Below are 13,209 nucleotides of genomic sequence, written 5' to 3' on the forward strand. Positions count from 1 at the left end.
TATATAGCCCTAGGCGACAAAGTTAGATTGATGAGCTCTTTTTTCATGCCGACATTTTTGAATGCATGCTGAAAAAGTTTAGAGGCTAACTGCAGAAGTAGAGAGAAGGATCCTAGCAGGGGCGGAATGCCTATATGGGCATTCGGGCGAATGCCCGGTGGGCCGGTGCCTAAATGGGCCGGTAGGCCACCGAAAGGGCCGCATGGATGCCACTATGACACGTATTAAATTGTTAAAGGTTTTGTAATATTCTCTTCTAAAAGTGACCCTTTGAACGTCTTGTTTAAGGAAATCTTTCACAGACTCTAAAGTGTAATACTAATTTAATGTAACACATTTTCCGAAATAATGTAATATCTTACAGCCGTAGACATTGCTACTAGTAGGCTCCGTCCCTTTAGGGCCGACACGTTTAGCGATTAAAAAGCAACATATGGCCTATATTTCTTATAAAGCTATTAAGCATGTGTACAGTTATCGATACATTATCATACTTAACAAGGATTATTTGGACAGATAGACATAGAATTGGATGCCCATCATAATATATACACATTTTGGGCCGGATTATATAGAAGTGCCCGGGCCGATTTTGACATCCAGTCAGCCCCTAGATCCTAGCCATGGAAGCTACAAAGACCGCGCCACAAATGAGGAAATTCGAAACAGGATCACAATGCTGACCACGGTCAAAAATGCAAATTTAAACTGTCTTGTCATCTCTGAAGCTCTAAGGGCGATCAAAAACCTTCCTGCAGAGCAGTACCAGGAAAAAGAAGATGAGGCGGACAGGGAAGACAATATGAAAGAATGCACGGTAAGAGATTCTAGTAGAAAAAAAAAGACAGACAGGAATGGCACGAGACGGTTGACAGATCATGTGTGTATTGCCCCAACAATTCAAATGAAAAAAAAAGTGAAGGTGAAGTATGTCTGTACATAAGTTAACACTCAATAGAAATGTGCGTGATTGTCAATTTTTTGTTCTGTCTCTCTTTCAAACTCAGAATGTCTTGTGATTGAACTTAACCACCAGGTGGCTAAACTTTTTGAAAATGACATCGGCCTGGTAAAGAAAAGAGTCACAGGATCAATTAACGCTAAGGAGTATGACACTACCTCTTATGTAAGTCATCGCAATTAGCAAACATAAAGAAATTAGAATAGACTTACCAAAAAAAAAAAGATAATTGAGGTTTGTTACAAACTAATATTCACATTTGATTAGAGAAATTCCATTGGTAAAACAAGCAAAATAAAAAAAAAAAACTGTAAAACAATACATAAAAAAAGAAAAACTTTAAAAAAAAAATATTTTAAAAAAATTTAAAAAAAAAAAAAAAATTAAAAAAAAACATAAAAAAAGAAAAACTTTTTAAAAAATATTTTTAAAAAAACTTAAAAAAAATAAAAAATAAAAAAAGAACTTTAAAAAAAAAAAAAAAAGAAAAAAAATTAAAAGAAAAACAAAAAAAAAAAAACTTTAAAAAAACTTAAAAAAAAAAACTTAAAAAAAAAAACTTTAAAAAAAAAAACTTAAAAAAAATAAAAAAATAAATAAAAAACTTTAAAAAAAATACTTAAAAAAAAAATAAAAAAAAAACAAATAAAAAAAAAAACTTAAAAGTAAATTTAAAAAAAAATTAAAAAAAAAAAAAAAAAAAAAAAACTTGAAAAAAAAATAAATAAAATAAAAAAAAAAACAACTTTAAAAACAACAACAAAGCTTATCCAAGGAGAAGAACTCCGTGTCGAGTTCTTTTTTATTGCTTGGCTTGGCTCGTTAGGGGTTACACAATTACTCAATTCCAATTAATTAATACTTGCTTGGCTCATTAAGGGTTACTTAAGTAAGAACTATTAACACCCAATATACTTCAACTCTAACTCCAGCTGTATTGAATAACGATAATACTTTCATATTTAATAAAGCACACAACTATATCACTCTGAAGAAATAATACAGTCCAGGAAGCGACTGTCAAAACTTCCTGGACCGCCATACCTCCCCTTGACACACTCAATAATCTACCAGCTATTACCCTGATTAAATAATTAATCACCAATTATTGATTGGCACAATGGTTAATATTTTAAATTGATACTTGTTTTGCTAGGTACAATAAAATAATTGTTTAAAGTTTCATATTTACCCAACAAGGGGTGCGGGAGAAATAGAATGAACAATTCTGTATTAATCTATGAAGTCCTACCAATTCTGCATCAATAATCTAACGTTCATATACAGAAATCTTTTATAAAAATAATGATAGCAGGAAACCCCATACAAATAAAGGAAAATAATTTAGCACTAAATCATTTTGTCGTGTAATGGCTGAGTGGCAAAGCCTTTCGCTCGCTGCTGATCCGAAGTGTCCCGGGTTCGAATCTCGTTGAAAACTGGGATTTCAGATTTTTGTGACGACGCTCCTCTAATTCCATCCAAATCCAACTTGTACATGACCTTATTAGAGAAAAGCAAAAGGCGGCTGGTCCTTGTGCTGGCCACATGACACCCTCGTTAACCGTTGGCCACTGAAACAGATGACCTTTACATCATCTGCCTTATAAATCGCAAGGTCTGAAAGGGGACACTTGCGTTTTTTTTCTTTTTGTATAAATGTTAGTAGCAGTTAAGAAGAAGGCAGATTATTTTAAAATAAATATTTACGTAAAATGTACAAAGGCGACGTGGCTCAGACAGACAACATGCTACACCACTTTTAAGAAGAACATTAAGACCTATCTGTTTAAAACTTTTTTAGATTAACTGTCATTTTAGCTCTCGTGTTTTTGTTTGTAATGTTATTACAGCGCCTTGAGCCTACATTTTGTTTGTTAACAGCGCTTTATAAATAAAATTATTATTATTATTATTATGTTTGTCTACATGCTAATTTGTTTTTTCATTTTTTTTTTAAACAGGCAGACAAGTCAGTCTACTCAAATTTCAAGCGTCTTATTTTACTTGACGACAACACCGAACTGAAGTTAGTTTCCCTGCCTAGAGAAAGTAGGTGCACGGATTAACAATGTATGATTTATTATCAACTAGTTGACCGGCGGCGTAGCATACGCCGCTATTTTAATAATAATAATAATAATTTTATTTATAAAGCGCTGTTAAAAAACAAAATGTAGGCTCAAGGCGCTGTAACAACATTACAAACAAAAACACAAGAGCTAAAATCACAGTTAATCTAAAAAAGTTTTAAACAGATAGGTCTAAATGTTCTTCTTAAAAGTGGTGTAGCATGTTGTCTGTTTGTAGGGCCGGCTTTAGGCCATTTTATAACTTATAACAGAATTCCCGCGGCCTCTTGTCGATTTACCAGTAGCTCCTGGAAATCTCCTGAAATTGCAAAAATACACTAAAAAGTCGTGGAAATATCCGAAAACTATTAAATTTTTAGAAAGCTCATACAAATCTCCTGAAATATATAAACAAAAATTGTCTTTTTGGGGTGTCATACAATATGGAAGACGCCAAACAAAGCTCCCAGTGAGCCACCACTGTATGCTCTAGAGAGTGTACCTCCGCGTAGTGGGGATGAGGGAAAGGCTTGCTGACCACCATCCGAAATCCACCGCTCCGTTCCCCAACGGGGTCACACGGTTCATAAAAGGGATGCGGTCAAGATAAAAAAAAATATCATGATATGGGATTTTCAATACCTTTTCTAGTTTTTGCAATCCAGACACGACAAATGGACGGACTAACAGACAAACTACACAAAATGTATAACGGCTTTTACCCTTCAAAGGGCCGCTAGAAAAACTGACAGAAACCCAAAGCCCCAAAATACAACACTTTACGTATAGTTTATCCCAAAAAGAAAAAAAAAATTAATATTCCAACCCAAGAATACCAATCTCGTAAAGATACATGCCAACCCAAGAATGAATCATTTGTTACGTTGATTGAAGGCCACTTAATCAATAATAGATCACCGGTGACCAAATTTTACATGAAAAATCTTACATACAGAACAATTACAATGAATAGTATCTTGTAGTCATACAGTCAATAGTAAAGCGCTTACGTATCGTACAGATATTTAGTAACAATAATAAGATTTTAGTCCGTTAGCGTCATGTGGTACGGTATATGCAGTTTGTGCTTACGGCTCACGGCCCCGCGTAAGACACTCGCAACGTCCCCGCGTACTTGTAAGTTCGCCTTTGATGCAAAGAAACAATAAAAAAAAATGTATCTAGTGCTTTTTGCTGGTTAATTTTGATTTCCATAAGGATCGCAAGGTCTGAAAGGGGAACAACTTTTGTGTTATGACTTTAAGCAGCCCTGAAAGGGGAAAAGACGCTATTAGTTTTTGTGCGGAATGTCTGTCCGTCCGTCCGTCAGTCCATCCATCCGTCCGTCCCGTTTAGATCTCGTAAACTAGAAAAGAGTGAAAATCGAACATCATAGTATTTGAGACCCATTCAAAGTTCTGATGCAAGGGATATTTTTTTCTTTTCTGAAAGCGAAAAAAAACTATTTTTTTAAATCACTTACGCAAGCATTTTTTTCATAAAAATACACACCACTTTTATAACTATTCACTAGTAATAAACACTGGAGGCTCTTTAGTAGGAGAATACAGGTACATCATGTCTGTATCACGTTTATGCAAATGGTTTTAGATTTTTTTATCAAAAAAAAAAATTTTTTTTTTTTTTTTACATTTGCATTGTTAAGTTAAGTAAGTTCTGTCATACTACTATATTTACAAAAAAAAAAAATGTTTACTTTTTTTTTAAGAGAAAAAATCTATTTAGTATGCATATAAGTTGGGCATAATTTAAAACAACAATTAGTAGTTTTTCACATTATCGCATAAACTGCAGTATCATTGTACACTGTGCAGACCACTTAACTAAAAGAAAATTAGTTTTTTAAACGGAAATGTCTTTTTATTGATGATTTGAACATTAGATTGACCCTTTACAAAACAATTAGATTAATTAGATAGTCATTATAAAACTCCAGTTAGGCCAGGTTCACATCTAACTTCACATTCACTTTCACCTATCCTTTGGTCTGCCAGTTTCACATCTAGCTTCACATTCACTTTCACCTATCCATTGGTCTGCTAGACCACTGGGGCACCACACAAGATCTGTCAACCTTCTTTCTCCATTCTCCTCTCTGTCATGTCTTTAATAGAATTTCATTCTGATATTCGTTCTAAAAATATTGAAACCTGCCTTTTTTACCTGCCTGGTTGGACCACTTCGGGGGCCCGACTTTGAGTTTGTGTTTCCACATAAACGTGTCTTTGTAACCTTGTTTTATTGATTAATTTATTTATTAGAAATCTATAGATGTGAGATAGAAGTCGTCGGAAGTCCAAGGCAGAATGGCGGAGCTCATCTTAACTCTGACTACGAGGATGAGGAAAACCCCTACGGCGACGGCGACTACAACGACGAAGGAAACTACGATGATGATGATGATGAAGATGATGATGATGATGATGAGCATGAATATGTTAATTGTCAATACTTTAAACCTCTGTTGCGTAGAAATGACAGTCCAGTGAAGTTTGTAGAAGACAATGCCAAAATTTTAATCGAGGTACCTTAAAAATTACGAACAAGCTTCATATGATTGTAATCTGTGTTCGTTGTTTGCTGATGCTTGAGTTTGTATGACGCTTTGCTGGTGTTTGTGTATGTGTGGGGTTTGCTAGTGCGAGAGCGTGTTTGTAGATCATTAAGTGTTTGTGCATGTGTGAAAACTGGCGGACAGGTTGCTGAGGAAAATAGAACAACGCTGGCAGAAGAAAAACGCCAGAAAAGAAAAGCAAGGCCCACAACACTAGCTCCTGCTGTGCAGCCGAACATTCCGGGCTCACATAGGTCTCACCAGCCACATGAGGAGGCATAAAACCCCAGTGCAAAGCCCTCGGCCCCCTGGATGACAAAGTGGTCATCATCGAACCACGATGGACGTACTATATATAATTTTATAATTTGCTTGTACTATAGTGTGTGTAGAGTTCGTTAGTTCTTGGGTATGTATGTTTGTCGCTAATGGTTGAGTGTGTATTTGATTACTAATGCTTTATCTTATCTTATAAAATGCAGACGTAGCTTCAAAAAAGAAGATGGTTACGTCCTACGCTTGTACCTTGGTAAATCTAGTCATGCGTGTTAATCGATGACTTAAATCCTGCAAAGTCATTGGTTTCCCTTGCTGACTCAGACAGCCGGCTTGACTGTGTATTTAATAGCTAATGCTTGGGTGTGTATTTGATTGATAGCGATTGAGTGTGTATTTAATTGATAGTGAATGAGCGTGCATTTGATTGATTCTGATTGAGTGTGTATTTGATTGATAGTGATTGAATGTGTATTTGATTGATTCTGAATGAGCGTGTATTTGATTGATAGTGATTGAATGTGTATTTGATTGATAGTGATTGAGTGTGTATTTCATTGATAGTGATTGAATGTGTATTTGATTGATAGTGACTGAGTGTGTATTTCATTGATAGTGATTGAGTGTGTATTTCATTGATAGTGATTGAGTGTGTATTTCATTGATAGTGATTGAATGTGTATTTGATTGATAGCGATTAAGTGTGTGTTCGTGTGTTTTAGTGTTAGGCTTATTCAAAGAGCGTTTCATTTTATGATATCTTTACTGTGATCTTCTCAATCTCTCTTTTCAGCAAAGTCAGATGTAAGTAAATCCAAATTCTTAACACAAGTTTTTTGTAACTACAATAGTATTAAAATGTACTCAACAATAAGAATCTAATAAAAAATAACAATATAGCATATTACGTAATTCAAAATATCTGCAGCATATTACGAATAGTCAATACCTAACTTTTCTCGTACGAAATAGCGCCTTTAGTTTCTTGCACAGAAGAATAGTCAATATTTGGAGTTATTACAAAGCTTAAATTGACTCACTCTGTCTGGTTTAAAGACGTTACTCAATCTTCCTTGACTGATAAAGTGGTATATGTTGAATAAGTCCCCTTATTGTTTGCAAGGAGAAAAACAATGTAAATATCTATAATACTAGAAATAACTATAAAGCCTATTTTCATAAGCATCTCCCTGGCACAATGGTTACCACATTGGCTTGAGGAGGCCTTAGCCCTCGACTTTAAATTCAGATAGCTAATTATTTTTTTTTATTTTAATAAATACATTTAAAAAGGACGCCGCCCACACCCACATACACACACAGACCTTTCCATCAGGTCCAGACAATTGATAGGATCATAGCGTATTGAGAAAGCTAAAAAGCGTGAAATTACGCTAAACAAAAACAATTAATAAAGTATTTCTAATCCCACAGATTTATTCATGTTAAAACAGCTCGTCATTGCGTTGTTTTTTCTTTTGTTATTAAGTCAACATGCTGTTGGCTACTTTGACTTGTTTCTATTTTAAGCTGCTCCTCCGAAAGTAAACATTTGACATTAAAGGACGCCTGTAAAGTGGACATTTTAAGACGACACATCTATGAAGGTATTTGTATTTATTTTTTTTGAAGCTGCATTAGAACTCCGAAGTGGAGTCATAGTTGTGAATAAAACTAATTCATGTTTTCTGTTTATAAATATGCCTTTGCAGGGACGAATTGACATATAAGCAACACAAACACAAGCTATAGTTTATATCCTCCCCCCCCCCCCTCTTACCCCCGGGAAATATTTAGCATTATAATATAATATTTGGACTTATAATGGTCCTCATTATTATTATAGCTTTTTTATATAGCGCTACTTTCATGCTTATAGCATGCTCAGAACGTTTTTGGTCCAATCTCATTTGTGGACCAGTGAGGGGGAGGGGGTATCTTGGAGTAGGTTTTCCGTGCTGCCTTTAGGCGCTCAGTAAACACAACTCTGCCCGAGTCGGGTATCGAACCTTGAGCCCCCTTCTAGGTAGCCAAGCCAAGCCAAGTTCAAGCGCACTTGGCCTCTCGACCATATCTGAAAAAGCTGAGAGCCTGTGTAATCCAATCTTTGATTTAACTGTCCAATTTCTCTTCAGTTTCTATGAGATAGTCGTTCATATATTTTAAATTTAATAAGTACCAGGACGTTTTGAAACGGCCCAATAGGCACAGAATCTATAATCTTCTGATGCTGAGAAGATTAAATTGGCTCTGACATGTCAAGAGCATGCCAGAAGGAAGAATTCCTAAAGACACCCTCTATGCTGAGCTTGTGGGGGGGAGTCAGGCACAAGCGCCGCCCAAGACTAACCTACAGAGATGTCTGCGAGCGAGACATGAGAACTACATGCATCGACCAAAGTATGTGGGAAGAGATAGCCTAAGACCGAACAGTATGGACCGTGCTGGTGCAAACCTCGCCTAGAGCAATGGAAACGAAGCTGCATCAGTCAATAGAAAGAAAAAGAAAGCTGCCCTATCAGATATCCCTAGGTCAGATACATAGAAGAGAGCATCTGGTTATAGGCGGCTTCAGAACGAGACAGCTTGAGATCACTTATAATGCCACGGGATACACATTTGAGACCAAAAGAAAATCCGCTGCCGAGGACAGACGCAGAAAATCTTAACCCACCACCGGCTGACAATGGTTATGCTTGACATGATCGTGGCTAAATATGTATGCCATAGTCATGGCTGCGTAACCACGGGAAATACTGCAGTCCTCATTAATCTTTAGACTCGAAGACAAGCCTTTATTATTATTATTAAAACAGGTGCATACAGATGTCCAGTCTCAAGACGAAACCAAAACCAGTGACTCATCTGGATGCATCCATTGCCTTCCGGGACAGAAGGAGCCATAGTAGAATTAAAATCGTAGATCTTTGCTTAGGCTTCTCTCACGGACAGTTCATTCACTTTGTAGAATAACTAACTCATTGAGGTCCTACACAAATAATTAACAACATGGATGCTAAAATATGGATAACAGACTTTCGAAACACTATTCTCAATCTATTATCACACAATAAACAATATCAAACTCAATATGTTTATAAACTACGCACTACGTCTACAATGAACTACGAAATACAAAAAAAAAATGGTCCCCCCTTTCAATAGCCCTTTGTAAGCAGACGACTCATCTTTTAACTTCCGGTTTTTAGTAAAAAAAAAAAAAGTTGATAACGTCATACCAATAACTCTGTATCTACTCTCTAATGAAAACAATAATTGAATGATTTCCCTTTGATCAATTCTCAACATTTTTCCAAATGGTGAGGCAGTTCTGTTTTTATTTTTGTTACACAGCATTTATTTCCAAAACAGCTGGCCACTGTCCAAACATGTCTGTAGAGATAGTATAGTTTAAATCGAATAGGTTTTCAGACTGTGTACTCTCACTGGTTTATTATCGCGAATCAAACTTATCTAAGAACAAGTGGACATATTTTTACGGTATCAAATGTTGACATAGAGTCAAGAATCTAGAACAGATACAGATCTTGTGGTTTTTTTTTTTTTGTTTTATATTTTTTTTTATATGTAGGCTTTCTCTAAAAAATCCTGATTAGGACTAGTTCGGCACTGAAAAATAGAAACCTTGATTACATATAATACTTGTTTGGTATCTTTCAATGTTTCTCTCTCACACACTCTCTCTTTCTTTCCCACTTTCTTGGTCACTCTCTCTCTCATACACACTCTCTCTATATATTTATATATAGAAATGGTTGTAATCAATTTAGTATATATATACTGGCGGTAGCTATCCCCTCGTAATCTTTATTTACATATCCCACGATTTTGAAAAAAAAAAAAGGTATAAATTTGGTTTTTGAGACTGTGACTACATGATTTTAAAAAATTAGAAAAACACGAGAAGGCTTTATAAAAAAAAAACATATCGGGACGAAACTGAAAATTTAAAAAAAAAAATCCTTTTAGGGAAAATCAATTCCAGGGTTGTTGATTATTTTGATGTTGTTGTTTTTCCTCCCAGCCCAAGAGAGGTAACTCCTGTTGAGTATAGCAGGCGGTTGGGGCTTTTGTTTTTTATATTATATATGTTCGTGTGTGTGTGTATGTGTGTGTGTGTGTGTTTTTTGTGTGTTGTGTGTGTGTGTGTGTGACAATATCTAATAGTATTAATTTTTTCAATACCTAGAGGTTACTTTATTAAAATATGTTTGGCTGTGACGGTATGTTTCATTTAATCTATTCAAACATTTTCCATTCTTTTCTTTGATTTGAACCAGGAACCAGGAACCATTATCAATGTAATTCGTTGGATGCCTTCTACCTGAGACTTTCCCTATACCATGTTGGTGATAGTCTGAACTCCATAGCAGAACCAGTAAGACTGCATGTCCCATATTATTATTTATTTATTCTTTTGCCTGGGAACCAAAAAAAGTTCTTAAATACGTATCACTTAAATGTGTATCACTGGTCACATAGAGTAGTGCTCTTATCAGGTCTTCAGAAACATCTACACATAGTGCATAATGATCTGTGAATTCTCTCCCCTACCCTACTCGATGTCTCTTACCCACTAAGGTTGGGTGAACTCAGAGGTGACCAGAGAGTCTCAAAGTTCAAAATCCCAGTACGGAGGCAAAGTGCTTTGATTCTCAACCACCACGCCACATTAGACTGAAATAATCTGTAAAATATTTTCTAGAATTTTTAAGCCTATCCTATTCTTTTTTCAGTAATGTTGTGATCTAGTAAAATCTAGTTATAGACAACTATTTTAATCCCACAAGCTTATATTTGTACTAAATACTATCAATGTACAAACCAATTTAAATATGCTTCTCGAGAGCGGTGGCTGAGCGGTAAAGCGCTTGGCTTCTGAACTGGGGGCTCTGGGTTCGAATCCTGGTGGAGGCTGGGATTTTTATTTCGGGATCCTTGGGCGCCTCTGAGTCCACCCAGCTCTAAGGGTACCTGACATTAGTTGGGGAAAAGTAAGGGCGGTTGGCCGTTGTGCTGGCCACATGACACCCTCGTTAACCGTAGGCCACAGAATCAGATCTGCCCTATAGACCACAAGGTCTGAAAGGGGAACTTTACTTTACTTTACTAGCAGTCAGGGTATTTCAAAAGGTTTTCTTTTCTTTTTCTCGAGCCAAATAGATTGTTAGGCTGTGTCTTATACAGATAAATCAAACGGCGGAAACACTCAAATAAAGAGATCCAATACCACAGGCGAAAGGCCAACCATAGAAGTTAGTCGACGTTGATAGCGAACGTTGAACAAGAAGTTTTATAATGATGAAGGGAACTGTCGAATGTCGTCAAGTCAAATCTCTACGTTCATAAAAATCTAATACAATACTCAAGAAAGACACAAAGATAAAGGCACTTATCTTGTTCCATATGCTAGGACAAATTGGTACAAGTGCTCCCTTTTTCCTAGTGCTATTGGAGCATGGAATGGGTTGCCTGAGCCAGCCAGGAAAAGCAATGACTTTGCAGAATTTAGGTCATTAGTAATTTGCATGACTAGTGGAAGACGCATAGGACGTAATCATCTTTTTTGAAGTAACGTCTGTATCATATAAGACAAGATAAAGCTCAATATCTCTAAAGCCGTATACGAATAGTCTGTTGACATTGGTTGATATTTCGCTATTCTTCCCCAAAACCTTGACTAGTTTTTACTAGTCGCGTCATTGTCTTTAAGTCCAAATTTTCCGATTTACGAAACTAACAACTAATTCCTAATCGTGCATTTAAAATATAGACTTTTCATATATGTTTAGTAGCAAAAAAAAATTCTAAAAATCAAAGTACATCAGATTTGAACTCTTTTTAAATCCATTTCCTCTCTTCCAATTTGACTCTTTTATTTGTTTTGTGTAGAAGCTACAGTGGAACGAGGTAGATCTGGAACAAGTTTTGCGAGCTATTGTGACTGGCTTCAAGACAGTTTTCCTGGAACAGTTGCTGGATCGGTACACGCCTCAGAAAACTGTCGTCAAGGTTCTGAATAAGGTCTGTTCTATTTGTTGTCCTGTCATTGTCCAATAGACATTGTTAGAGGTCTAAAAAAGGTCTGTTCTAATTATTGTCATGTCATTGTCCAATAGACATTGTTAGAGTTCTAAATAAGGTCTGTTCTAATTATTGTCATGTCATTGTCCAATAGACATTGTTAGAGTTCTAAATAAGGTCTGTTCTAATTATTGTCATGTCATTGTCCAATAGACATTGTTAGAGTTCTAAATAAGGTCTGTTCTATTTGTTATAATATCATTGTCAAGGAGAATTCAATGACAGAAATACACAAGAAACTAAGCCACACTCGAATCCAGGCCACGCCACATTTTTCTCAGGGCGCAGCTATTCCATCGAATGTGATAAGAATGTGAACCCAAGCCTGCTCTTTCGTCATCCACGTGACAATCTCCTCAACCCTGCTAGAATGTCTACCAAACCAAAGGCCCCAAAAGAATCTTTATATACATATATATATATCATGCCTGTAGCCAAGATTTTTTTTCGAGGATAGGTTTTTTTTTTTTTTTTTTTAGTTAATGTCGACCACCAAACAGTTGATGCATATTCTATTATTGGCCTAACCAAGGTTAAATAACATTTCAGCTATTTGTTCTTATTTCATTTATAGACATTTCTTTTAATAAACCCTAATGCTTTGTTTGATTTGATAGTTTCATCAATATGGGGATTTCATGACAGTTTTTCATTTATTATAACACCTAGGTATTTTGCGTTTTTAGTCTGTGTTACTGGTTTACAGTGAATAGGATAAGTGGAATTAATTTGTTTTAATTTTTTTTTTTTTTTTTTGTTACTTCCAAAATAGTCTATATCTCTGGGTGGAAAGACATGTTCCCATTTGATTCCCATTTCTGTAATTCATCTAATTCGCTTTGTAAAATTTCCGTATCTTGTGTTGTTTTTATTGTAATATATATCGCAATCATCTTCAAATAATATATATTATGTCTAGCAACTGGAAAATTTAAGAATAAACAAATAGTTATCTTAAAAGCAGTGTTCGAATGAGGTAACATTGACACGAAAGTCCGACAACCAGTTCCAGTTCTACATTTGACTTCCTTTTTCTTGTTAATTATAAAACATTTAAATTATTTTGTGAGTTGTCTCCCTTATAGGTTGTCTATGAGGACAAATCCAAGAAAACTCAAATCTTTCTCAAGTATTTAAAATCAGGTGAGAAAGATAACTCGAGAAGTGCAGAGAGTTAGAAATACAGAAAGGTAGAAAGAAAGCACGATAGATAGATAGAT

General features: G+C 35.5%; 1 protein-coding gene across 1 annotated transcript in view; it reads left to right on the top strand.

Annotated features, from left to right (window-relative positions):
* LOC106053158 (uncharacterized) overlaps nt 1–13,209 on the top strand; it is a 66,159-nt gene that overhangs the window by 11,531 nt on the left and 41,419 nt on the right. Inside the window, exons 6-13 of the mRNA XM_056027601.1 lie at nt 1,008–1,126; nt 2,926–3,013; nt 5,316–5,578; nt 6,678–6,688; nt 7,415–7,491; nt 10,186–10,283; nt 11,798–11,929; nt 13,075–13,132. Of these exons, the coding sequence (XP_055883576.1) occupies nt 1,008–1,126; nt 2,926–3,013; nt 5,316–5,578; nt 6,678–6,688; nt 7,415–7,491; nt 10,186–10,283; nt 11,798–11,929; nt 13,075–13,132 (846 nt within the window). The remainder of the gene's footprint in view (nt 1–1,007; nt 1,127–2,925; nt 3,014–5,315; nt 5,579–6,677; nt 6,689–7,414; nt 7,492–10,185; nt 10,284–11,797; nt 11,930–13,074; nt 13,133–13,209) is intronic.

This window comes from Biomphalaria glabrata, chromosome 4 (assembly GCF_947242115.1).
Source record: "Biomphalaria glabrata chromosome 4, xgBioGlab47.1, whole genome shotgun sequence".
Taxonomy (NCBI): Eukaryota; Metazoa; Mollusca; class Gastropoda; family Planorbidae; genus Biomphalaria; species Biomphalaria glabrata.